This window comes from Melopsittacus undulatus, chromosome 6 (assembly GCF_012275295.1).
Source record: "Melopsittacus undulatus isolate bMelUnd1 chromosome 6, bMelUnd1.mat.Z, whole genome shotgun sequence".
NCBI lineage: Eukaryota > Metazoa > Chordata > Aves > Psittaciformes > Psittaculidae > Melopsittacus > Melopsittacus undulatus.
In genome coordinates this window covers 10,828,633-10,853,356 of record NC_047532.1, presented here as the reverse complement: position 1 = coordinate 10,853,356, position 24,724 = coordinate 10,828,633, and the positions used below count along the sequence as shown (strand labels likewise).

Below are 24,724 nucleotides of genomic sequence, written 5' to 3'. Positions count from 1 at the left end.
AGGAGGTTTCCATCTCCACCATCCCTCCTTCCCACCCCGCTGTCTTCACACCCGTAAATTCCTGCAGTTAATGCATGGAGCCTGGCTTCTCCCTGTGAACTGGAAGACAGCACTGCATGAATCCAGGGTCAGTGCTATGGAGTGGGTAGCTCAGGAGTGCTGGGAGATGTTTGGGATGTCCTGGCAGGCAATCCTAGCACTTCTTCCCACTAATCCCATTAGCTCTCCTCAGCTGCTGTGCGGGGGAGCCCAGTTGCTGGCTGGCTGCTTCCTCTAAGCCATGCACACAATGAATGGGGGACTTCAAAGAGGCTGAATGCAATTTGCATTTCCAAGCACTCACAGCCAAGGTCTTCAGGAGGGGATGAAAGTGTCTTTTGTTAAACTTAATGGCAGAGTTGATTAAAAAAGCTCTGATTTTTCCCCGTTAAGGCATAGTCTGATTCTACTGTTCAGCATCTGGGGGAGGATGAGCTCTGCTAAAAGAGCACACAAAGAAAGTAACCTGCTGCCTTGCCAGCTGTGACCATACTCAGGGATATTCCAGTATCATTCTTCCCAGTTTGAGAGCTGGGTAGTAGCTGTCTCAGGTGGGGACCAGCATCATTAACAGAGGAATTATCAGCAACTTTGTATTAAGCATCTCCATTTCCCAAGGTGTCTCTTTCCAGAAAATGCATCCCAAATATTTCCAACTGGATTCTCAAAGCAAAAGGGCTGATTCACACATGTTTCAGTGATCATGTATGCAGACCCCTCCTCAAAACATCCATAAAGCTATCTGTTGTGTGCCAGCACTTAACTGTTGATTATCTGTTCCAAATGAGCGGTGACTGGTCTGGTCTTCAGAGGTTTAGTAATTTCCTTTCTTTGCTTTGTTTGAAGAATATTGGCAAATAATTTCACATCTGGATCTATGTATTAAATGTCTCCTATATTGCATAAAACAAAGCACCTAATGAAAGAAATCTGTCTCTTTAACTCCTGTCTTAGCTTGGGTTCTGTTTTAGCCATAACTGTTACCACACTCATGGAAGATTGAAGAAACATTTCCTATTTCAAGGGTATCAGTGCTGGGAGTGGTTTGGTTTCTTATATACACTTGAAATTCTGTCTCTTGCTAGCATGCCTCTTCCTGCTGGGTTTATCAATATCAAGTACAAGTTTGGTTCAAAACCAGAAACCAGCACATTGCCTGCTTTAAATAAATAGAAAACTTTATTTTTCAGGCTGCTTATGTTTTCCCTGGGTATAAGCAACCTGCTCCAGTGGAAGGTGTCCATACCTGAGGCAGGCGGTTGGAACTGGATGAGCTTTAAGCTCCCTTCTAACCCAGATCATTCCAGGATTCTGTGATTCCTGGATAGAGGCTTCCCTCTCATGCAAAAAGCATTCATTTCATACATTAATACATATTCTGGCTAACCTGAAATGCCATTAACTGTTTTTACCATACAGCTGATGACTTTTTATATTCAAGATCTTACTGCATGTAAAGGTAATATCCTCACATTCACTTTGGGCTGATTTGTGGGATATTACAAACTACCCCTAGCAGTGTGGGAAGCCTTTAAGGTTCAAATCATTCAGGGCACAAAGCCCGTGCTGTGCCCGCTGCACTACGTAAAGACCATATAATCCCTTATCACAGGCTCTCACTGGAGGGGCAGGCAGCATGTGGGCTCCCGCGCTGGGGAGCATCACCCAGAACGAATCGCAGAGCGCAGGACAAACACAGAGAGCCCCTCACATCAGCCCTTCATAATGCAAGTGCCAGCTCCCTGGAGTGCCATTTTGTTGCCAAATCACATGTGAAGTGTTTCACCCCTTTGTGTTTCTGATTGATTTCAGTGACGAGTATGAAGAGGACGGGTTCTGCCAGCCCTACAGGGGGATCGCCTGTGCGCGCTTCATTGGAAACCGAACCATTTACATGGAGTCTTTGCATATGCAAGGGGAGATAGAAAATCAGATTACAGGTGGGTAAAAACTGCCCTTGGTGCATCTCCACAAAGCTGCCTTTTCCCAGAAAGCTCCTAGAGTTTATCACCTGCAGTACTATTCTTGTTTGCTCTTTATCCCCTCTTGCCATGAGCCCATCACAAAGCTCACCAGGACTCCTGCATTGTGCAGTGTCAGTGGCAGGAGTCATCTGAAGAGTGACAGTTTGAGCAGCCTTCATGGTTCTGCTCATCCAGCTCTCCCAGAAGAAACTAGAAAAGGACTTTCCCAGGGGAAGGAACTGTGTATTTAGAGCTCTTGAGGGTCTCACAGCTAGGTTACCTGTGCTGCTGTTACCCAAGCAGATTTTAAAAGCCATGGAGACCAGACTTGCTGGATATTTACCTGGTTGAGATCATTTAGGTGATGGAAGGGGCTGTATAAATAATCCTGAAGGTAGTGTTTTTCCTTCAGAGGTAGTAAAGAACCAATTTTGTGGGAGATGCTGTGCTGATGAGGGTGCTGAAATCAAACAGAGGCCTCATAAATACCATGATACTTCTGTATTTTTAATATAAGCTAACCTTGGCCAATCCTAGCCATGGTAATCATCTCCTCTATATTCAGATCTTTTCTTGGTGTCAGAATATTCCAAAATTCTCTCCCCCCCCTAGACTGTTCTTTCTTTGTCTCCAAACACTGACAGCATTGCAAGAAAGACTTGCGTAACTCACAGGAAAGGCCAATAGTTTCTGTACAGCCAGAAGTCCATAATACTACACTGTTTTGTATGAAAAGTCATTTGGGATAGTAGAAGAACTTTTCACTGTGGTCTGCAGGGACAGGCCAAGGGGAATGGCTTGAAGCTGCCAGAACAGGGGAGACTGAGCTGAGCTCTTAGGCAGAAGCTCTTCCCTGTGAGGGTGCTGAGGCGCTGGCACAGGGTGCCCAGAGAAGCTGTGGCTGCCCCATCCCTGGCAGTGCTCAAGGCCAGGTTGGACACAGGGGCCTGGAGCAAGCTGCTCCAGTGGAAGGGGTCCCTGCCTGTGGCAGGGGTTGGAACTGGAGGAGCTTTAAGGTCCTTTCTAACCCAAACCAGGCTGGGATTCCCTGATCTTCCATTGAAGGTACTGATACTGTCATCCTACATCCTGCAGGAATTTTGGTTTTTACCTGTTGGGCAAAAGGCATCCAAATATTCTATGACTTTGCAAGCCAATATAAATTATTTTTTGGGAAAAAAGAGTCTAATTAGGTTTGGGGTTTTGGTAACTAATTTAACATTAATCCCATGTTGAAAACCAGATGTATTTTCTCTGTCAGTGAAATCAGCATCATTAATAACTTCTAATGTAATCAGTGCTGTGTATTTCTGCAAGGCCTGTTTATCACCTGAACATCTGAAAACCATGGCTGCAGTGGGAAATGAGGGTTATCCTGGGAAGGCAAAAGCACAGGAATATAATTCCCTTCGGATTAAGTAAAATCCTTTTGTGTATTTCACAGCTGCCTTCACCATGATTGGCACCTCCAGCCATTTGTCAGATAAGTGCTCCCAGTTTGCCATACCCTCGCTGTGCCATTACGCCTTTCCCTACTGTGATGAGACTTCCTCAGCTCCCAAGCCCCGAGACCTGTGCCGGGATGAATGTGAAATCCTGGAGAATGTCCTCTGTCAGACTGAGTATATTTTTGCAAGATCTAATCCCATGATTCTGATGAGGTTAAAGCTGCCCAACTGCGAAGATCTTCCACAGCCAGATAGTCCCGAAGCTGTCAATTGCATCCGGATTGGGATTCCAATGGCAGATCCCATCAATAAAAGTAAGTGGAAAACTGCTTGTTTCTCCATGTGTAAAATACCACTGTGAAAAGGTTGGCTGTAAGGGCTTGTGCATCCGAGTTGGAGCTGGCGCTGGGGTTTGAAAGCTCACAGACACCATGATCTCAGAGTACTTCATTCCCACACTTCTCCACAAAGTGGTCCAAAGTGGGTAGAAATACTTCTTAATTTTTTAACTTAGCTGACTGTGGGCTTACATTTAAATGCTCTTTGTTGGTTTCAAGTCTTTTATACGTAATATAAAACAGGAAACATTTGAATACTGAGGAGCATCAGTAGCTTCAGCCTCCCTGTCCTCCCACAGCAGCCCAATGTGCTCCACCAAGGCCATGGGTGCGGCACAGGGATGCTGTCAGGAGGAACACTCACAGGGGCCACGTCCGTGGCTGTCCATAATACAGCCTGATTTTAGGCATTGGCTGAGCTCCCTCTTTGATCAGGCTGGGCTGCAGCCTGTTCACAACCCTTATACATCTGAGTAGTCAAATATAAAACGTGGCTTCCACAAATTCTCCACCTTCATATGAAAATAATGGCTGCAATTCAGGTTCCCACTGTAGTTTTTACTTCTTTTGTGTATCTTATATTAAAAACGCTTGGCATAAGCTGTTTTCATTACAGAAGCATAAGCTTTAAATCCTCCCAGGAATGTGAATGCAAAGCAGGCCCTGCCATACAGCCGCAGCAAATTGGGAGCCCGTGCTCCCAACCCGGGTTTCCCGGCCCTGGGCCAGCAGCAGTGTGCTGGGGCTGGGGGTTGCCAGCAGCTCATCACCCCCCGGGTGCTGCAGGGTCTGCCTTGCCACTGCCAGCACCAGCCGTAGCTTTGGGTTGTTATCCAATGTATGCTTGAGGCCAGAACCCCCCCGTGTGCTGGGCTGCACCCCCAGAGCGTGAGCAGCAGCTCAGGGAGGGGATCCTGCCCCTCTGCTGTGCTCTGGGGAGACCCCCCCTGCAGCCCTGATCCAGCTCTGGGGCAGCAGCACAAGAGGGACGTGGAGCTGTTGGAGCGAGGCCAGAGGAGGCCATGGAGCTGCTGCGAGGGCTGGAGCAGCTCTGCTCTGGAGCCAGGCTGAGAGAGCTGGGCTGGGGCAGCCTGGACAAGAGAAGGCTCCTGAAGGGGAGAGCTGAGAGCAGCTCCAGTGCCTGAAGGGGCTGCAGGAAAGAAACCTGGAGAGGGGCTTGGGACAAGGGCCTGTAGGGCCAGGCCAAGGGGAATGGCTTGAACCTGCCAGAACAGGGGAGACTGAGCTGAGCTCTTAGGCAGAAGCTCTTCCCTGTGAGGGTGCTGAGGCGCTGGCACAGGGTGCCCAGAGAAGCTGTGGCTGCCCCATCCCTGGCAGTGTTGAAGGCCAGGTTGGACACAGGGGCTTGGAGCAAGCTGCTCCAGTGGCAGGGGTTGGAGCTGGATGAGCTTTAAGGTCATTTCCAACACAAACCACTCCCTGATTCTATGGTTATCATTTATTGTTTTCCAGATCACAAGTGCTACAACAGCACAGGAGTCGATTACCGGGGCACGGTGAGCGTGACCCGGTCGGGGCGGCAGTGCCAGCCGTGGAACTCGCAGTACCCCCACACTCACACCTTCACTGCCATCAGGTACCCTGAGCTCAACGGGGGTCACTCCTACTGCCGCAACCCAGGGAACCAGAAGGATGCCCCGTGGTGCTTCACCTTAGATGAGAACTTTAAGTCTGAGCTTTGTGATGTCCCAGCTTGTGGTAATTACTGACCTTTTTTATGTTACATTTTGGAGCAAAAAGGGGAGCCTCTTTGTCACATCCTGTGCTGCAAACCAGGAGCTCGGGGGAGCTGTGCTCCGTGTCTTTCCTGAATCCCTGAGAAGAGATCTGTAAGAAAGGCTAACTCCAGTGTTTGTAGCTAAAGTCATAGCAGTAGTAATATTTTACTAGGAAATCTCCAGAAGGTGATGAAGCAGCAGCATGTTGCCAGCACGAGTGTCCAAGGCTTCCCAGGTTGCCATTATGACCTTACTCCAAATTAAATCATAGAAAGATAGAATTCTTCCTGTTGGAAAATCCCTTTAAGCTCATCCAGTCCAACCATTCCCAGCACTGCCAAGGCCACCCCTAACCCATGGCACTGAGGCCTCGTCTCCACGCTGTGTGAACACTTGCAGGGCCGGTGCCTGCAGCCCTGCCCTGGGCAGCCTGTTCCAATGCCTGAGCACCCTGTGGGGCAGGAATTGTTCCTCAGCTCCATCTAAACCTGCCCTGGGGCAGCTTGAGGCTGTTTCCTCTTGTCCCATCCCTTGTTCCTTGGGAGCAGAGCCCAGCCCCTCCTGGCCCCATCCTCCTGTCAGGCACTTGGAGGGAGCCATCAGGTCCCCCCTGAGCCTTCTCCACACTGAACCCCCCAGCTCCCTCAGCCCTTCCCCATCTCTCTTGTGCTCCAGGCCCTGCACCAGCTCCAGTGCCCTTCTCTGGCCCCACTCCAGCACCTCAAGGTCTCTTGCAGTGAGGGGCCCAGCACTGAAGAGAGGGTTTGAGATGCACATGATACAGCCCAGACTGTCTGCCTTTCCCCTGATCAACTCTTTCAGTAAGAAGATAATTTAGATCCCATTTTGGCATCGATTCCCTTCTTTCCATTAATTGAAAAAGACTTTGGATCAGGCTCAGAACATGCCTCACAGCAGGAATGTTCATAACCATAACCAGAAATAATTTAATTTGTGTCTGGCTATGAAACAGGAACATCACAAGGTATCTCCTTTCCAAGGGGAAAGGTAACGTTACTGGGACAGCTTGGAGGCAACAGAAGTTTGTGTGAACCCTTGTACCATGAATTTCCAGAACATTTCTGGGCGCATATCTGGCATGTCCATCCGAATGGCTGTATTTTTGCCTTGGCATGCCATCATTATTGTTATTTCTAAGTGCAGATAAAACAATTAGGAACCATTTGTTCCAGTCTTCCATCCACTTCCTCCTGGTCTCAAAAAAGCAGAATGAAAGGAGAGCCGAATCACCATTTCTGATCATTTTGCAAAGCCAAAATGCAGCCAGGGTGCTGCTGTAAAGACCAAAGGAGGATCTGGTAAGAACATCTCTTTGTTAAACAGGGCCTGAGCTCTGTTAAGTGAAGTTTGCATCTATTAAAATGGCTCTTAATAAACCAGGCAAAATGAAGAACATTTTATAACCACTTTGTGGATCAGCACCAACAGTGCAGCTTCTGTGAGCTGATTCTGGCTGCTTGTGGCTTGGATGGGTGTGCTCTGCTGGGTAAAACACTGGCTGGATGGCAGAGTCCAAAGAGTGGTGGTGGATGGTGTTCAATCCAGTTGGTGTCTGGTCACAAGTGGTGCTCCCCAGGGCTCAGCATTTGGGACAGGTCTGTTTAATATCTTTATCAATGGACAAGGGGTTCAAAGGCACCCTCAGTACATTGATCTGCTGGAGGTAGGAAGGCTCTGCAGAGGGATCTGGATGGGCTGGATCAATGCACCAAGGGCAGTTGTTAGAGGTTCACCAAGGCTCAGTTCTGGGTCCTGCACTTGGGCCACAACAGCCCCATGAAACGCTCCAGGCTTGGGGAAGAGTGGCTGGAAACTGCCCACAGAAAAGGACCTTGGGGTGTTGGTCAGCAGTGGCTGAACATGGGCAGTTTGTGCCCAGGTGGCCAAGGCCAACAGCATCCTGGCCTGTGCCAGCACCACTGTGGCAGCAGTACCAGGGCAGGCTTTGTGCTCCTGTACTGGGCACTGGTGAGACTTCACCTCGGATCCTGGGTTCGGCTCTGGGGCCCCTCACTACAAGAGAGACATCGAGGTGCTGGAGCGGGGCCAGAGAAGAAGAAACTTCTCTGTCAGGAGGGCTGTCAAGTTTTGGAACAGGCTGCCCAGGGAAGTGGGATTCACCATCCTGGAAGTATTTAGAAGACATGTAGATGTGGCACTGGGGGACACGGTTTAGTGGATCGACGGCAGTGCTGGGTTAACAGTTGGACTTGATGGTCTTAAAGGTCTTTTCCAACCTAAACAATTCCATGATTCTATATGCAGTTTTGAGAGTCCTGTGTCTCTTGCTTTGATTTCAGTACATCCAACTTCAGATCTTTCTCTCGTTAATTAGATGCAGTGCTAGACTGACTACACAAGAGCAGTTCAATCTATAGAAACTGTTCCAAAGAGCTTTTCAGCCCTTCAGTACAAAAATCTGGAGCTAAGCAGCAGCTGGCAGGACTCCCCTTGGCTTGTTCCCAGCTGTTGGCTCTCCACAGCGGGAGCTGCAGACTGGGCTGGGCTGGGTGAGGAGACATGGCTCAGCCACAGGGGGTTTGGGCAAGCTTAGGGGTCTCTGGAGCTCCACCACCAGCGATGCTGTTGAGCTGTACTGCACTGCAGTATCACTGTACGGCCTTTCAGCTGTGTGCATTTGGTGCTTTCCACAACTTCTGGATAATTGGATCATTTAGAGTTGATGGAAGGGGGCTCTTTGCCAGGTCCCCTTAGATGGGCTCCGAGATCCCAGGACTGGCTCAGCCTTTTGATCTGAAGTAGCTGAAAGCAGGCCACTTTTGGCTGTGTTGCAAAAAGTCTCTGATTTGACTGTTTTGCTAGATAATAGATGAGATAGGTTGGCTGGCTTGAAGCATTTCTGACAAGGGTTTTAATCACCTCTCACCACTGCCTTAAATGGTACTCACTGTGCAGCTGGGTTAGTGGCATTATCCTAAATGCAGACAAATAGAGCTGTATCAGGTGAGTTGGAATTGAATTGTTAAAGGCTAATCTGCATATTTGATCCAAAACACCATGTGGGACTTTGCATTCTGCTGGCTTTGCACTGGCTGAAAGAGCCATTGCAGGCAGATTTTAATGAGTATTGTGCATTCTACCTTGCCAGGACATGCCTCGATGGGAAATGGATTTAATTAGGGTGGCTCCCAAGAAACCTATTAACCTAATGAGGCTTCACAGTGAGGGCTGCTGCTTAAGAATAATCACTCCCTTTGAGTGGAATAGCTCAGGTGATGAACTAGTGCCCAGGTCTCTGGCTGCCTCGTGCTGATGCTTTCTTCAACTGTATCTTTCAGATGTCTCACAAGCTGCAATAGGTTTGTTTCATCAAGGTTTGAATATAGGCAGCTGTGAAACACGGAGTAATTCGAGCATGAGGCTTAGCAGAGACAAACATAAGAAGGTTTTGAAGGAGAGGGGACACGCACTGATTGTGTGTCCATGCTGGAGAGCAGCAGCTCAGCAAGGAAACCCACAGTGGGTCTGTGCTGTAGAGCTGGATGTTCACTGAAGGCAGGGTAAGAGCACACACTGCCGGGCACAGGGAGGCTGTAATGGGCATGGTGCTTTAGTCCTCTCTTGTTTCCCAAAGGCCATAGAGGTATTTGGAGTACCTCTCAATTGAAAACCAGATGGCACAACTTAATCTAAACAGAATGGTCAGAAAGGAGTGTGGGGGAGCAGGACAGCGTGAGCCTGTAAGAGGAGAGGGGTTATGCAAAGTGACATCCAGAACCATTTGAACTTTGCCTCTGTCACAATTTGAGTCAAGCCCAAGCTTCAGATCAAGTTCATGTTTAATTAAGTGCATAAAAGAGAGCTGTGTGGGCCGCTAAGCGCTTCTACAAATCCAGCCTGGAAAACACAGACAAACAAACTGGAATGACCCTGCAGGAATAATAAAACTTTCCCTGTTGTGCCAGAATCTGCTCAGCCTGATGCAGCCACAGACATTCACCACCTCCCTCAGAAACAACCAGCCTGCAGCCACCAGTGCTGCAGCTCAGCGGGATCCTCAGAGTTCCCAGGGTGCCCTATAGTTAGTGTGTTAATCTGTGTGCAATTATACCCTGAACTCGGTGAATGCTGCTGGGAAATGCCAGAGCAGAGCAGGCTTCAGCGTCCCCGTACTCAGAGGAAGGTATGTCCTTGTCAACGCAAGCGGGTGCTGCGTGAGCACATGAGCTGCTTCCCAAGGGCTCCCTCTCCTCTCCTACTGCACCTTCCCTCTAGCAACGTGCCCTGTGAAACCAGAGCCATGGAGGGAGGCGAGTGTCTGATGTCCCAGCTATGCTGGGCAGTAGGAGAAGAGGGTTTCATCTTTCCGAAAGGAATCGCTCCTTAGCTGTGGGAAGAGCTGTGTGTGGAGGGAGCAAACATTGCAGCTAGCATGCACACTGTGTTACAGAAACCACCTTCCCAGCCTCTTCTGGATCCTTCTTTGTCATCCATGCTCTGGTTTTCCTTTCAACTGTCGTTGCTGGGTCCTTTGTGCCAGCGTTTGCCACCCTGCTTGGATTCCACACTATTAATATGTAGTTGGTAGAGGGGTGGGTTTTCCCATTAGCCCAGTAATCCTATTAAGACCAAGTCCTCAGGATGTAAGATTTTAAGATTATGCTACAGCTTTTGTCTGTGTTCAGACTTTTTGAGCCCCTTTCCTGACTTCCTGGGACAAAAACCAGGGCTGCTCTCTATTTCTTGCCATTTCCATGCATTTCCTCTGGTTTCCCAGATGTTCTCCTTTTCTTCTGCTCTAGAATCCCTAATTATCCTGCTCCTGTACCTAAAACTAACAAGAAAATAGGTTTTAAGTTGCATATTTGTTCAGTGCTCTGGGTGGCCACACAAATGCTTTGGCCAATGTTAAGAGATGTCGAGAAGATGGAAACTGGTAAGAAACAGGGAAATGAAACTATCCTTTTCAACAGCTCCTCACATTTTGGTTGGATTAAGGAAACTGTGGCACCAAACCCTGGTACACATATTAAAATAAGGGGTCCATAATCCCACCAGAGCCTTTCTTCCAGAAGTTATTCTAGAAACTCTGTTTTCTGTGGATCTGTAGTAGACCATTACTTCATTTCACAAGCAGCAGTCACCTCACAGTAGTCAGCTATTCCATGACCATAAGGAGGTTTGAACTGACATGCTGCAGGGAAATTGATCCTGGCCATTCTGTGTCCTCACGGAAATGTTATTCCACAAAATTAATAGTAAAGAAATAAAACAGCATTCAAGGTGGGTTGCAGTGGTATTACCTGGATGTTTTATTCTTATCACTTCTAGCTGACCCAGGGGTGTATGGTGACACTGTGGGACACATCACTCATTGTTATGTTTTCCTTTCTCTCAACCAGATTATAAGGATTCCAAGGAAAAGAATAAAATGGAAATCCTGTATATCCTGGTGCCAAGTGTTACTATTCCCCTGGCCATAGCCCTGCTCTTCTTCTTCATCTGTATCTGTCGCAACAATCAGAAGTCATCCTCCCCTCCTGTTCAAAGGCAGCCTAAGCATGTGAGAGGACAGAACGTGGAGATGTCAATGCTCAACGCCTATAAACCAAAGGTAATCCCTCATTTCTGCTTCAGCATTTGCTGTCTGTAAAGGCAGGGAGTGAAATGCTTTGATCAACTCAGTGCTGAAATATATTAAGCTAATTTCCAACCTGCAGTTTCTGCTGGTTCCTTTAGCTGGGATTTTTGTGAGGACTTTTCCCAGCAGCAGCATCCCGAGTGTACTGGATCTGTGGAGGTAATTCCTGTATGTCTGTGGATCTGGATAAATAGGAGCTGGAGTGATTTGTGAGAAAGAAACCCATTACTGAAGCATCTCTAAATCACCTCATTTGAGTTAGAAATAGTGCAGATAAAGACGTGCTTCAGCATTTTCTCAAGAGGGTCTTCTTATGGGTCTGCCATAGTCCGATGTCATCTTTCACTCAGCTGAAATGACTTTGGGAAGACTTTGTCCTGTTGTCTTTTCCAAGCTTTATCGATTCTCTCAGTCAAGAAGAGAAATGCCCAAAGCAGAGCCTCAGCAAGCTGCCTGCAGCTCACACCAGTGCAGCTCATGCAGAGCAGCTCTTGGTGCTGGTGTTGTTTTGCTTCACTTTAGTCCCAGGCTCATGAAGCAGGCTTTAAAATAATTTAAGGTTTGAGCATGATTAACCTGGAGCTCCTTGTTTGTAGGCAGGGCAGCCCCTTTCCAAACCTGCATCACTCATTCCAAGGCCGTAACTTCCTTCTGCCACCTACAGGCAGAATCATGCTCTGGAAAGATTTGCCTTGTTTTTCACACCTGGCCAATTCCCTTCAGCAACCTGGTGGAGATAGAATCATAGAATGTTGTTCTTTTGAAGCATTTCAGAGTGAAAATCAATATCTACAAGTAATTCGAATAGGCACCGTGTATCTGAAACAGTCAGGCATGCCTTGGGGTAAGCTGTTGTTTTTGTTACAAAATGACATAGCAAAATGAATCCAAATTCTGATTTTATTGAGTTTCGGCACTGGGAACTCAAACCTTCAAATGTTGCTGCTGTAGGGATTCTTTCAGCAGAGATAATCACTTGGCATCAGGAAAGGCCACACTTGTACTTCAGGAGCTCTGTTCTCCATTTCCCCATCCCTGGCAGTGTTCAAGGCCAGGTTGGACACAGGGGCTTGGAGCAAGGTGCTCCAGTGGAAGGGGTTCCTGCCCATGGCAGGGGTTGGAGCTGGAGGAGCTTTAAGGTCCCTTCCAAACCAAACCAGTCTGGGATTCCATGAATTAGGTTATAAAGGAGAGTCTTTTAAATCAGTGATAGCAGTAAACCCGCTGGGCAGCTGAGCTGGAAAACACAGTGCTGCTTTTGCCCATTAGTAACCCACACTGCATACAGCAATGTTTTTCCAAGCATAATGCTAGCACCAGCATTCCTGTTTTAAATAGTGTTGCAGGCTCTGGGTGCTGGTGTTGTGATGCCATTAGGAATATTGTGCAGGGTGTCTGTTTTGGGTAGTCTGAAAGAGTTTGGTCTATGGTTATATTTTAACTCTTCAGTCCTACTCACACTGGCCCAGTGAATTTATCTTCATTTTCCATTCAAGTTCTTAATTCCAGCTTTCAGGTGTAGCTTAGAGCAGCTGCATATCAAAATGTGGGTACAGATAATAAGAAATAAGAACGATGCAGAAATTAATAATACAGAATCATTTCATTAGGTAGGTGTCAAAACTACATCTTGCATCCAACCTGCATTGTTACATGGGATTTGCTTCCGGATCCCCATTCTACTAGATATTTGGGGTACAATATTAGCTGGAGTGAAGATAATGGTGATACCAGCATCATTTCAATGAGGTCACAGTTTCCACCTAAACTGTCGATGCCTTTTGCACACAAGAGGAAAGCAGATTCCCAGCAATGTCTGCAAATATAGACCAAGTCATTTTCTTTTTATGTTCAAAGTCACATGCTGCAAAAAGCTTTCCATCATATTCCTGCTCATTGTGTGTTTTCCCACGGGGAAAGGCGGCTCTCCCTGTCTCAAGTGTTTTGATTGCCTTTCAAACAAAATAGTAAAGAAAGGAAGTAGAATCCTATTTTTAAATACAGTATCCAGTATTAATGTCAGCTTTGGGTAAAACACGCTGAGGCTTCCAGCTCCAGCAGAGGTAGATGTGTGTTTGCTCATACAACTACAAACGTTAGTATTTCATCCCAAGGCCTGTTTCAGTTTTAGGGGATTTTAATTGCCTTCCAAAAATACCATAAACTAAGCTTGTCATGTCATTCACCTAATGGAAGGAGCTGATAAAGAGATAGAGGCGGTGGGCTTCGCTCTTGCTGCTCTCCTTTGTACTGGGTTTACTTTGGCGTGCTGCCCCGTATGTATTTTACACTTCTTTCCATTTTGTACACCCATGTCTGACAAATACTTGTCAAACAAAACCTAAGCAGATTTATAATCGCTTCACTTGAAATGAGCCCTTCCTGCCAAAACTTTATGACTTCATTTTCTTTCATAGTTTTCCACTCTGTTGGTTCAAACAGAGGAGCCCAGCCTCAGGTCAGACAGAGGTCATTTCACTTTCATTACTAAAATATAATTTACAATATGCCAGACCTAAACAAGTTTTAGCCTAAAGGATTTGTATAATATAAACCATCTGTTCCTCAACAATATAGCTAATTTCCTGCCATCACCGTACAGTCTACTGCCCGCCTGCTTAAATGTCATTAGTATTATTGCTGCTGCTATTATTATTATTATTATTATTATTGCAGTATTTGTCTAAAAGTCACAAGTGGTCCATAAGATTAGGATTCATTTATTCTAAAATGTCCCTTTTTAATGATTATTTTAAATCTGGCCATTCTTTATATTGTCACTCTAAAGCTGCTCATTTCAGGAATGCAAATGTTTACACTCATTTACAAAGTATAAAACCCAAACTCATTGGCCTTAAATCACGACCCATGGCTATAGTGAAGATCCTGAATGAGTGGGTTTGGGTGTAGGTGTTACATGTGAAAGTTAAGGTCTGCAGATAATACAACTTCTTTATGGCCTAAGAGTGAGTGTATGCACCCATAATAACAACAGAGTTTTTAAAATGTTTGCCTTTCTTCTTTGACCACTGTCTCATGTGGAATATCACTATTGCTCATCCCTGGCAGTGTTCAAGGCCAAGCTGGATGGGGCTTGGAGCAAGCTGCTCCAGTGGAAGGTGTCCCTGCCTGTGGCAGGGGTTGGAACTGGGTGAGCTTTAAGGTCCCTTCAACCCAAACCAGGCTGGGGTTTTCCCAGCTGACTCTGTCCTGCATGTGTCAGGATTGAACATTCAGTCAAGTGTGAACAGAAATAGTCTTTACTGTGCATTGAAGGGTTAACAGCAAAGTTGAGAAAGAATTGGCTGCAAGGACATGGTTTTAAAAAAGCAAGTTTTCTGCTAAAACTTGGGGCCCTGGCCCAGACAACCCTTCACATGTTCTTTCTGAAAGTACGTGGATTGCCTCAATTCCTGCAATGTCACGATCAATTTTCAGTATATAAATGCCCAAACCCAAGTATAAAAATGCCTTTGCTGAAATGCTGATGGTTCCTGCATATGTTTAGATCTAATAAGTACTACTTTTATCTGACCTTGTAAAGAGGGTAAAAAGTAACTCTAAAATTAGTTCTGGAGCACAGTGCACAGAGTTTAGGTGGCACTCAGCCCTGAGGTTTGCTGATCTTGGGATACTGGTGTCCCTTAGGCTGTATCTGATGCCATCACATCAGTGCCCAAGTCTCACAGGGATAAGCAGGATCATTGCCAAATAGGTCTGCAGCCCAAGGAATTCCTGTGTTGTTCTGCTTGGTTTTCAAACATCCTGCCTGAAAAGATCTCTGTTCAAAAAATGCTTACCATCCTGTTTTTCTGATGTGGTTTTGCTGTTGTTTCTTTAACAGAGTAAGGCTAAAGAGTTGCCTCTGTCTGCTGTCCGTTTCATGGAAGAACTGGGTGAATGTGCTTTCGGCAAGATCTACAAGGGACATCTCTACCTTCCAGGCATGGATCATGCCCAGCTTGTTGCTATCAAGACACTGAAAGACTTTAACAACCCGCAGCAATGGGCAGAGTTCCAGCAAGAAGCATCTCTGATGGCTGAGCTCCATCACCCTAACATTGTTTGCCTCTTAGGTGTTGTGACCCAGGAGCAGCCTGTCTGCATGCTTTTTGAGTACATGAACCAAGGAGACCTCCATGAGTTTCTCATCATGCGATCGCCACATTCAGATGTTGGATGCAGCAGCGATGAGGATGGGACTGTAAAATCCAGCCTGGACCACGGGGATTTCCTGCACATTGCAGTCCAGATTGCAGCAGGGATGGAATACTTATCAAGCCACTTTTTTGTGCATAAAGATCTCGCTGCTCGTAACATTTTAATTGGAGAACAACTTCATGTGAAGATTTCAGACCTTGGACTCTCAAGAGAAATCTACTCCGCAGATTATTACAGAGTTCAAAACAAGTCTCTCTTGCCAATTCGCTGGATGCCACCAGAGGCAATTATGTATGGCAAGTTCTCTTCTGATTCTGATATTTGGTCATTTGGAGTTGTTTTATGGGAAATATTCAGCTTTGGACTTCAACCCTATTATGGCTTTAGTAATCAAGAAGTCATCGAGATGATCAGGAAAAGACAACTGCTGCCGTGCTCTGAAGACTGTCCCCCCAGGATGTATAGCCTGATGACAGAGTGCTGGCATGATCTGCCATCCCGCAGGCCACGGTTTAAGGAAATCCATGCCAGGCTGCGCTCCTGGGAGGGTCTCTCAAGTCACACGAGTTCTACTACACCCTCCGGTGGGAATGCCACCACTCAAACGACTTCCCTCAGCGCAAGTCCAGTTAGCAATCTCAGTAACCCTAGGTACCCCAACTACATGTTCCCAGCACAAGGAATACCACAAGGCCAAATCGCCGGGTTCATCGGACCACCAATACCTCAAAACCAGCGATATATCCCGATCAATGGGTACCCGATTCCACCAGGATATGCTGCTTTCCCAGCTGCCCACTATCAGCCACAAGGTCCACCCCGGGTAATCCAGCACTGTCCTCCTCCAAAGAGTCGCTCTCCGAGCAGTGCCAGCGGATCGACCAGCACAGGTCACGTCACTAGTTTGCCATCTTCGGGATCCAACCAGGAAGCAAATATTCCTTTGCTATCTCATATGTCAATTCCGAGTCATCCAGGGGGAATTGGTATCACAGTTTTTGGAAATAAGACTCAAAAACCATACAAAATTGACTCAAAGCAGTCTTCCCTATTAGGAGACTCCAGCATCCATGGACCTAATGAATCGATGATTTCAGCTGAGTTGTAAATAAGCGAGGCCTTTGTAAATAGAACTATTTACAGGACAAACTAGAAAGCCGTAGAAAAGATTTATATTCAAATATTTTATTAAAGATTCCTCTGGTTGTGTAACAGACATTGCAGCAAGTATCTTCTGTGAAGTTTAACTGCTTAACAGGATGGGCAGACTCAACCAGACTGAGATCATTGTGGTATGAATACGCAGCTTTGCTCAACGGACATGTGTTTCTTTTAAGTGCCACCAACAATTCAGAAAGGGGAAGGGGAATTTTGTGTTGTTTTAAATGGAAGCATTTTCTCCTTTGCTTTTTCACAGCTTTTGAAACCCCTGCTGTGGTTTAAATCACAGAAACTTTTGTAGACTGAAAGCATATTTTAATATTTGTCTCTTTTTTAGGAGATGCAAATCTTGGGATTGCTGCTGGGGGTGCAATTTCAGGTCCAATAGCTAGGGAAAATGTCTGTAGATTTGGCAGTCAAGGATGATGTTTCAAAGATATGATCTGAGAGGGGAGTGAATGACTTCAGGTAGGATTTGGGTCTCTCGGTAAGTTGGGAGTCTGAGTTCAGATTCAGACCAAAAAGAGTCATTTATATGACAGCACAACAACTTGTATTATTGACTTGCAGCCTGCAAAGATCATCTGCTCTTGGCTGCTCAAGATGGCTGGAGTTCTAAGAAATGGCCTTAAAGGAGATGAAATTAAAGTGTTTTAATTTCAGATCCTGAATCAGCTTCTTCAAAGATAACATTTCATAATCTAAGTAGTTAAACCAGAAATTTTATATCCTTTTGTTGCTATGCAACTGTTTAATGGAAAAGCTCCAAACCACCGTTTTATGTATGACAATCAGTTTTCCCAGGAATATTTATTGTTTCAGATCAATGCGTAATTTCAGTGACTATGACTCCAGTAACCCTGAAAAGAAGGGAAACTCACATTCCATCAGGCAGCAAATCCATGGATAGCAGTTTCATCTAATAATGTGAATTAGTGTTAACTTCCAACTCGGAAATACGACATTTGTATAATTACTAACAATTCATTCAGGTATATGCAACCAGTTCTTCATTTGAAACCACTTTAATGAGTTACAGAAGTGCTGTGGACGTGACAGTTTTTCACAGACTCTTTTTTATACAGAATAAGTATTTTTGTTGTACACGGAATGAAAACCAATCTTTTTGCTCAGTTGACAATGTTGTATGATATGACTTTATTTTTATCTCTTTTGCACAAAAGTGTGATGATGTTTTGTACAGCAGAAGTGAAAATACATCTCTGCATTTTCTCTCTTGGTCTGCTTCTTTTTACCCTGATGTAGATGTTCTTGAAATATATTACAGTGATATTCAGCCACTACCTTATACAAGTATTTTTCTTTGTTTTCACTGCATGCGTTTAATCACTGTATTACTTGATGATTGAGTTATTAATTATGGGCATTTCAATTAGGCAAGCATGAAAATGTAATAACAAAGGCTATTTTATAATTAAGATATGTGCATTTTTGTATTTCACATGCCAGAGATGATATTAAACACTGATTATTTTATGCTGCTGTTTATTAAAACATTGGTTTAACTAAACTCATCGGTATTTTCTCCATCTTGGTATAAGGAACTTGAAATGTTTTGTGTTTAATAAGAGCTGAAATCTGTTCACTGGGCTCAGTGAGAAATGCTCACTTAAATGCGACATGAGAGTTTTGCAAATGATATTTGCAGACAGATTACTTAGGGATGACATACAGAGGCTTACATGGATATTTGACTGTGCAAATATTTGCAGAGTGCCCAGAAGAAGCAGGATGGCATTAACTACCCCATGAGAAGGAAGCAATTCTTGCTGTGATCCCATCGGTGCTGTTCAGCTCCATGCCAAGGGCTTCACTTCACTTAAGTTTTACATCCTGCTGCACCCAGACAAACTTCCTCTTCATTGCAGGCATGAAACTACTTGCAGATTAAGAACAATCAGTAATTATATAGTAAGGACTTTTGTAACTTGTGAGATGTTATACGAACCTCAGATGTGAGCTCCTACCTGGGTTGGGGAATGGATCAGCAATGAAGGTGTTACATGTCAAGTAGAATTTAGTTTTGACTGAAGATTCAGTCAATAATTGTAGCTTGTTAACTTCTTTATCTGTGTCAGCTTATCAGACTCAGATGCTAAAGCATTACTTCTGAACAGAGGTATGTTACAGGAATGATGAGATAGTTTTCTCTGAGCCAGAGCTATAAACATAAGCAGAAGGCAGGGAATTGCTCTTTCTCACATCCACAGTACCACCAAATAGTTTGGGTTGGAAGGGACGTTAAAGACAATCTAGTTCTAACCGCCCTTCCTTGTGCCAGAGTCCCTGCACTTGGCCTTGTTGAAGTTCATGAGGTTCCATACACAGTATTGTTCTTGATTCATCTTTTCTCTGATCTACTCCTGCATCCATTTTTGAGCAATCACATCAGTGCCAGCAATTCTTTTGCATCTTAAGCAGCAAATGCACTGAGAAAGGAAGAAGCCTTTTGCCTTTTTTCCCCACCCATTCTTCCTATGGGATTTCTGAGCTTGTGCCCTTAAGTGCTTGAAATTCCAGTAGTGACAGTTCAAAGACAACCTGCCACTTTGTAACTATCTGGTTTCAGGAACAGAAGAGACTGTATGCAGCTGGGTAAGCCTGTGCTCCTTAGGTTATGCTGTTGTTGCAAGTTCTTTGGTGAAGAACATGCTGTAAATGAAGTCAATGGAGAAATAAGAATCTTTGTGCCACAGTTGACACACAGACCTTTGTGCAAGCAAATGGCTGAAAAAGATACTGAAATATCACAATGATAGCAAAGTATTTGCTCATTATTGTTAAGCAGCTTCCTTCACTGAGTGAATGTGTGATGATAATGGAAACATCTTTAGGAGGCTCTTTTCATTTCCAGGCTGGGAAGAGTGGTTGGGGAATCAGCTCCTTAGACATATGAACAGATAGTCTCTGGCAGTTGAGGTGCTAAGTGATGTCCCATCAGGCCAAATCTGAACATACTGGGTACAATGCCATTAACTCAGTTCAATTCTGAAAGCCAAACAGGAGCCACACTCAAGTCAAACCACCCTCACATCCGAACGATACATGTTTGGTTGCCATGGGACTGTTGTCTTACCAGGCGAGCTGTGAATTTGCATACTTGGCTTTAATCACCCTGATAGGAAAGCAAGACCTTAATACTTCATGGAGCAGCAATGGGGTCATAAAATAATCCCTCACACGCTTTGTGGTTTTACATTGAAAACCCAGGAGTTACACGGCAAGCCCACACAGGGTTTTTACCCTGTATTTGAATTGAAGTAAGCCATGTCCTTAAAGTATTTTGTTCACAGATGTAAAGCAGCACTGAGCAATACACCTGAAAACTCTTGCAAAGGCCTCTTCCTGCCCTGCTCTCCCTCTCTCAGTGGGTGATGGGTGTGAAGTGTGAGGCTGAAATCATGGTCTGGCTCACAACTGAGGCAGAGGGAGGAAATGCTAACACAGGGAGGCAGGAATTCATCAGCAGGGGATTAGAGGGGGAAGAAAATAATCTAAAAACCAATTCGATAACGTGAAAATAAGTGTTGCCAGAAATTAAGGAGTTACTCCTCAGGTGGGAATGCAGACCTGCTGATGAAAGCTGTTTCTGTGGCAAAACAAAGGAAGAGGGAATTCTCCAGATTCCTAATCCTACGTGCTAGAATCATCATCCCTTCTTCCTACAAAGAGATAGGACAGCCAAGATCCTTGGAAATATGGTAATGGATTGGGAAGCTCTAGAGGTTTGGAAATAAAACTCTGAATAAACACTGTTTTGTGAGCCTTCAATCTGGAGAATCTCATTCCCTCCAGGTTAGCTTATATTTGTGCCCAAGAGAATAAATATTTGCTGATGTAAAGACCAAAATGCAGGGTCTGCACCAGAGATTTGTGTCTGTCGTTTCCACAGAGGAGTGATTATCCTGTGTTTCTGCATTCTCTGGATTGAAAGCAGGAGGTAAAGCAGAGAACTACTTGTGCAGAAATTTGGGCTGGAAAACTCAGAAATACCAGCATATGTTTATCCAGACCATGAGAAATTGTCAGAAAGGAATCTGGTATTTGCTTTGCATGAATAAAGATGTCCAAGAAGGTTGCAGGCTTGGAAATGCTTGGAAATACTTAACATTTGCTTGTTGTTCCAATCCTGTTCTGTAACCTACATTCGCCAGGAGAACTTTACAATCTCCACCTAACTCAAAACACTCCTGACACTGAGGAGGGTGATACAGAAATGATCTCAAGTACAAACACATGCTGATCCCTATGGACCCAGTTGTATGGAATGAGCACCTTCAACATCTGTTGGCTCTATTTGCTGTATTTATCAGGAGGTATTTGGCTCATTGGCTGGATTCTACTCTTTGCAGTGTGTCTGAACGTTGTCTTTGCCTCCTCACAAAGTGGAGTCACTTGACCAAAGGATGCCTGTTCTCTTCTGCTCCACACCATTAGCTTGGGCAAGATAGGCCAGGCGCAGCTTAGGCTCAGAAGAGGAGCTATGCAGCTAGGACTGCCTTTGAGGAGGCACTGAGCAGTGCTGATGGGAAGGGGGTGATGAGCTAGTCCACCCCACACCATGTCACATCAAAGCATGGAGTGGAAAGGTGTCGCTGCCCATGGCAGGGAGTTGGAACTGCATGAGTTTTAAGATCTCTTCCAACTCAAACCATTCCATGATTCTATGTAGGTAGCTGTGACTTTATCATCCATCCTTCCTGTGCAAGCGTAAAATGCAATAACTGGTTATAAACTCTGGATAGTAATCAGAAATTCCTGAGCCTGATGAAGCTGCAGGCAGGAACAGAGAGGTGTCTACATGTGGCAAAGGGGGTGATCTCACAGGAAGGCCGGTTTTGTGGAAGAAACTCACTTTGTTCCTCATGTCTTGGCAGAAAACACACTGAAATCCACAGGGGTCTTTGTACTGATTTTAGCAGTATCTGAATCCAGTTTTCTACCTTCTGGAGAGTCCTTAGGAGTTTTACTGAACTTGATGAAACCCTGAACCTTCAGTGTGTACCCGTGAGAGGTGCACAGGTTCACAAACAGTGCTGATGCATGTGCAGAGCATTCTATAAAGCAAATTCCCAAGCCAGCAAGAAGAGACCTGTTAACACAGTTGTGTACAAAACCTGAGTTTTGTTCCAAAGCACTGAAATAAGCCAAACAAAGGGTTTTTTATTATTTGCAGGGGGGAAAAAAAGACAGCATTTTTACTGTATGTTACAACATTTTAACCAGTATTTCTTTAGAATATGAATTCATCATTACTCTGCAGTCAGGAATGGAATGAGAAGCCACACTACGCTGAACTTCACCACCTCTGGTTCTGCTGGGGAACCTCAGTGGAAAAATGAAGCAACTGGGTTAAGCTAATGGAAAGCAACCGTCTTTTGGAGAGGAAGCACTAGCTGTCTTCTGAAGGAGCACCTCCTTTGTGCCCATAAGACATGCCTACTGATTCCTAAATTCCCCTTCCCAGGTATCACGATGGCTTCATGGTAACCTTGCACCTTTGTCCCAGGTATTTCTTTTGCTTGAGGAAGGGCCAGCACATTTATTCCAGTGAGAAGAGAGTAGCCAACTGATTTAGAATCATAGGATCACAGGCTGGTTTGGGTTGGAAAGGACTTAAGCTCATCCAGTTCCAACTCCCTGCCACAGGCAGGGATGCCTCACACTACACCATGTTGCCCATGGTTTCAGCTGTTAGACTCGCAGAGCATGGCTAAACCAAGGAGGTCTGAGGGTGCTGGGACCAATCTGAAAGCATGTAGTCACCCAAACCACATCCTCGAGTTCTGTGGGAGTTCTTTTGGCTGCATCTTCAATGGCGATGGGGTTTTGTGGCCCCAAGTGTGCTCCCTCCGTGGGCCTGGAAGCCTCTTTTAAGGATGTGATGTTCATGGAATCTGAGAAGCAATTTTTATCATGCTGTGGGCTATCTTTTATAGGAGGAGAGAATATTGCCCCCAAGTCAGCCGCTCCCTATCCCATCATATTTCTTCCTGTTTGATCTCTCAGAGATTAAAGTTCAGTATGTTTCAGGACAGTTATATTGCTGAGGTAATATAAAATTATTAAAAACAGAGAGAGAGACAATATTGTGACTACACATCAAAAGCTCTTCAAGACAAAGGAGGGAAAATTGACTTGAAACTGGAATTATTAGAAGCATCTGTGGTGTCCTTTATATTCCGTTTAACAGTGTAACACATTCTGACATTCGGTGTCTGTTTTGAGCTGGAAACCTGGTCCTGCCTTAACTTTCTGGTTTGGACCCCATGGTTTATCTGCTGCTGCAGAGGGGAACGGCGACTGTTGGGTGATGAGTTTTGAACCTAAGACACAAAGGAATGTTTTCCAATGCGATGAAGAAGTTGGGTGATTTTTCTGCTCATCTGAGGAGTTTTAAACCAACCAGAAATATCTATTAGATTTCTAAGAAGCACATGAGTTCTTAAACCACAACTAGTGCTTGGAGTACAGTGTGAGTACATTTGTTTATAGATGTAGATACACACATATAGATGTGGGTACATGTATCTATACACACTCCAATGTTTTCAGTAGGTATTTCCATAGCTTAAAAGAAATACAATGACATTTGAGAAGAGGAAGTAGCAGGAACTAGGATAGCAGTGATTTCCAGTCACCCTCAGTGTAGGCACAGGTGAATTTATTTGGGTTCATCCCACGAGCAAAGCATTTGAACCCCTTGAGAAAAATACCCTTTAATGGGAGCTCACCTGCACATAGAATCATAGAACCACTGAATAGTTGGGGTTGGAAAGGACCTTAAGATCATCCAGTTCTAACCTCTGCTGCCATGGGCAGGGACACCTCACACTAAACCATATCACCCAAGGCTTCATCCAGCCTGGCCTTGAACACTGCCAGGGATGGAGCATTCACAACCTCCCTGGGCAACCCATTCCAGTGCCTCAGCACCCTCACAGGAAAGAATTTCTTCCTTATATCCAATCTAAACTTCCCCTGTTTTAAGTTTTAACCCACTTTTAACCCTTGTCCTGTCACTACAGTCCCTAATGAATAGTCCCTCCCCATCATCCTTATAGTCCCCCTTCAGATACTGGAAGGCTGCTCTGAGGTCTCCACGCAGCCTTCTCTTCTCCAGGCTGAACAGCCCCAACTTTCTCAGCCTGTCTTCATACAGGAGGTGCTCCAGTCCCTGATCATCCTCGTGGCCTCCTCTGGACTTGTTCCAACAGTTCCATGTCCTTTTTATGTTGACGACACCAGAACTGCACACAATGCTCCAAGTGAGGTCTCACAAGAGCAGAGTGGCAGGATCACCTCCTTCGACCTGCTGGTCACGCTCCCCTTGATGCAGCCCAGGATACGGTTGGTTTCTGGGCTGTGAGCACACACTGAAGCTGGCTCATGTTCATTTCCCATTGACCAACACCCCCAAGTCCTTCTTGGGCTGCTCTGAATCTCTTCTCTGCCCAACCTGTAGCTGTGCCCTGGATTGCTCTGACCCAGGTGTAGACTTTGCACATCTGCCTGCGTTTTAAAGGACAAAAGAGGCAGAAAAGAACAAGTGGCTTCCTATCAGCAGAAATCATATTTAGCTCTTCTTTCATCAAGCCCAAAGTGCTGCTTGAGACAGTCTCTCCTCTGAGCAGACATTCTTCTCTCTTCATGTGTACACCACATGGCTGGTGGATCCCACAGTGCTTTGTGCATCTCTCTGGCTAGATAGGAGTTCCCTTGCACTGGGCAGCAATGGCGTGTGTGTATCCTCTTCCTCTCCTCACAGGATGGAGGGGCCATCACTATGCTTCCTCTGGGGTAAGGGCACATAGAGGGATGGGTCCTGTGGAGCCACAGTCTCTGAACAGCTCATGCCAAGGAAGTGTGGCACGGGAAAAGTTGGGCAAAGGCTGGATAACGTGGGAGAATGTTATGGATGTCTGAGGGAAGCAGGGGTGGAGGGGCCAAGGAGGCCGGAGGCAGGAAGTGTGGAGGAGATGGGATGAAGGACTGCGTGGGGATGAGCGCCAGAGCATGGCAGATGTGAGCGGGGACCTCAACCAGGGAGGAGAGTGAGGAGGGAGGAAGGAACACCGCTGGGGCTGCCACAGGGAACATGGCGGCCATGAGCCCCCTGTCAGCACCAGAGGGCGCGGTTACCTCAGGGAGCCCCCCGCTGCCCTCGCACAGTACTGCTCCACAGTGAGCCCTTCCCTCAGCTCTCCATAGCCCGGTAAGGCCCAGCCAA

At 45.7% G+C, this 24,724-nt stretch overlaps 1 protein-coding gene across 4 annotated transcripts in view; it reads left to right on the top strand.

Annotated features, from left to right (window-relative positions):
* ROR1 (receptor tyrosine kinase like orphan receptor 1) overlaps positions 1–17,972 on the top strand; it is a 180,945-nt gene extending 162,973 nt beyond the window's left edge. For 3 of the 4 annotated variants that reach the window (XM_034064179.1, XM_031050823.2, XM_005151180.3), the window contains exons 5-9: positions 1,852–1,979; positions 3,448–3,765; positions 5,263–5,508; positions 10,913–11,124; positions 14,996–17,705. In XM_034064179.1, coding sequence (XP_033920070.1) covers positions 1,852–1,979; positions 3,448–3,765; positions 5,263–5,508; positions 10,913–11,124; positions 14,996–16,420 — 2,329 coding nt within the window. In that variant the 3' untranslated portion in view covers positions 16,421–17,705. Of the gene's footprint in view, positions 1–1,851; positions 1,980–3,447; positions 3,766–5,262; positions 5,509–10,912; positions 11,125–14,995 lie in introns of all 4 variants that reach the window. The other variant, XM_034064180.1, reaches the window with a different exon arrangement.
* Positions 17,973–24,724: the final 6,752 nt, after the last annotated feature.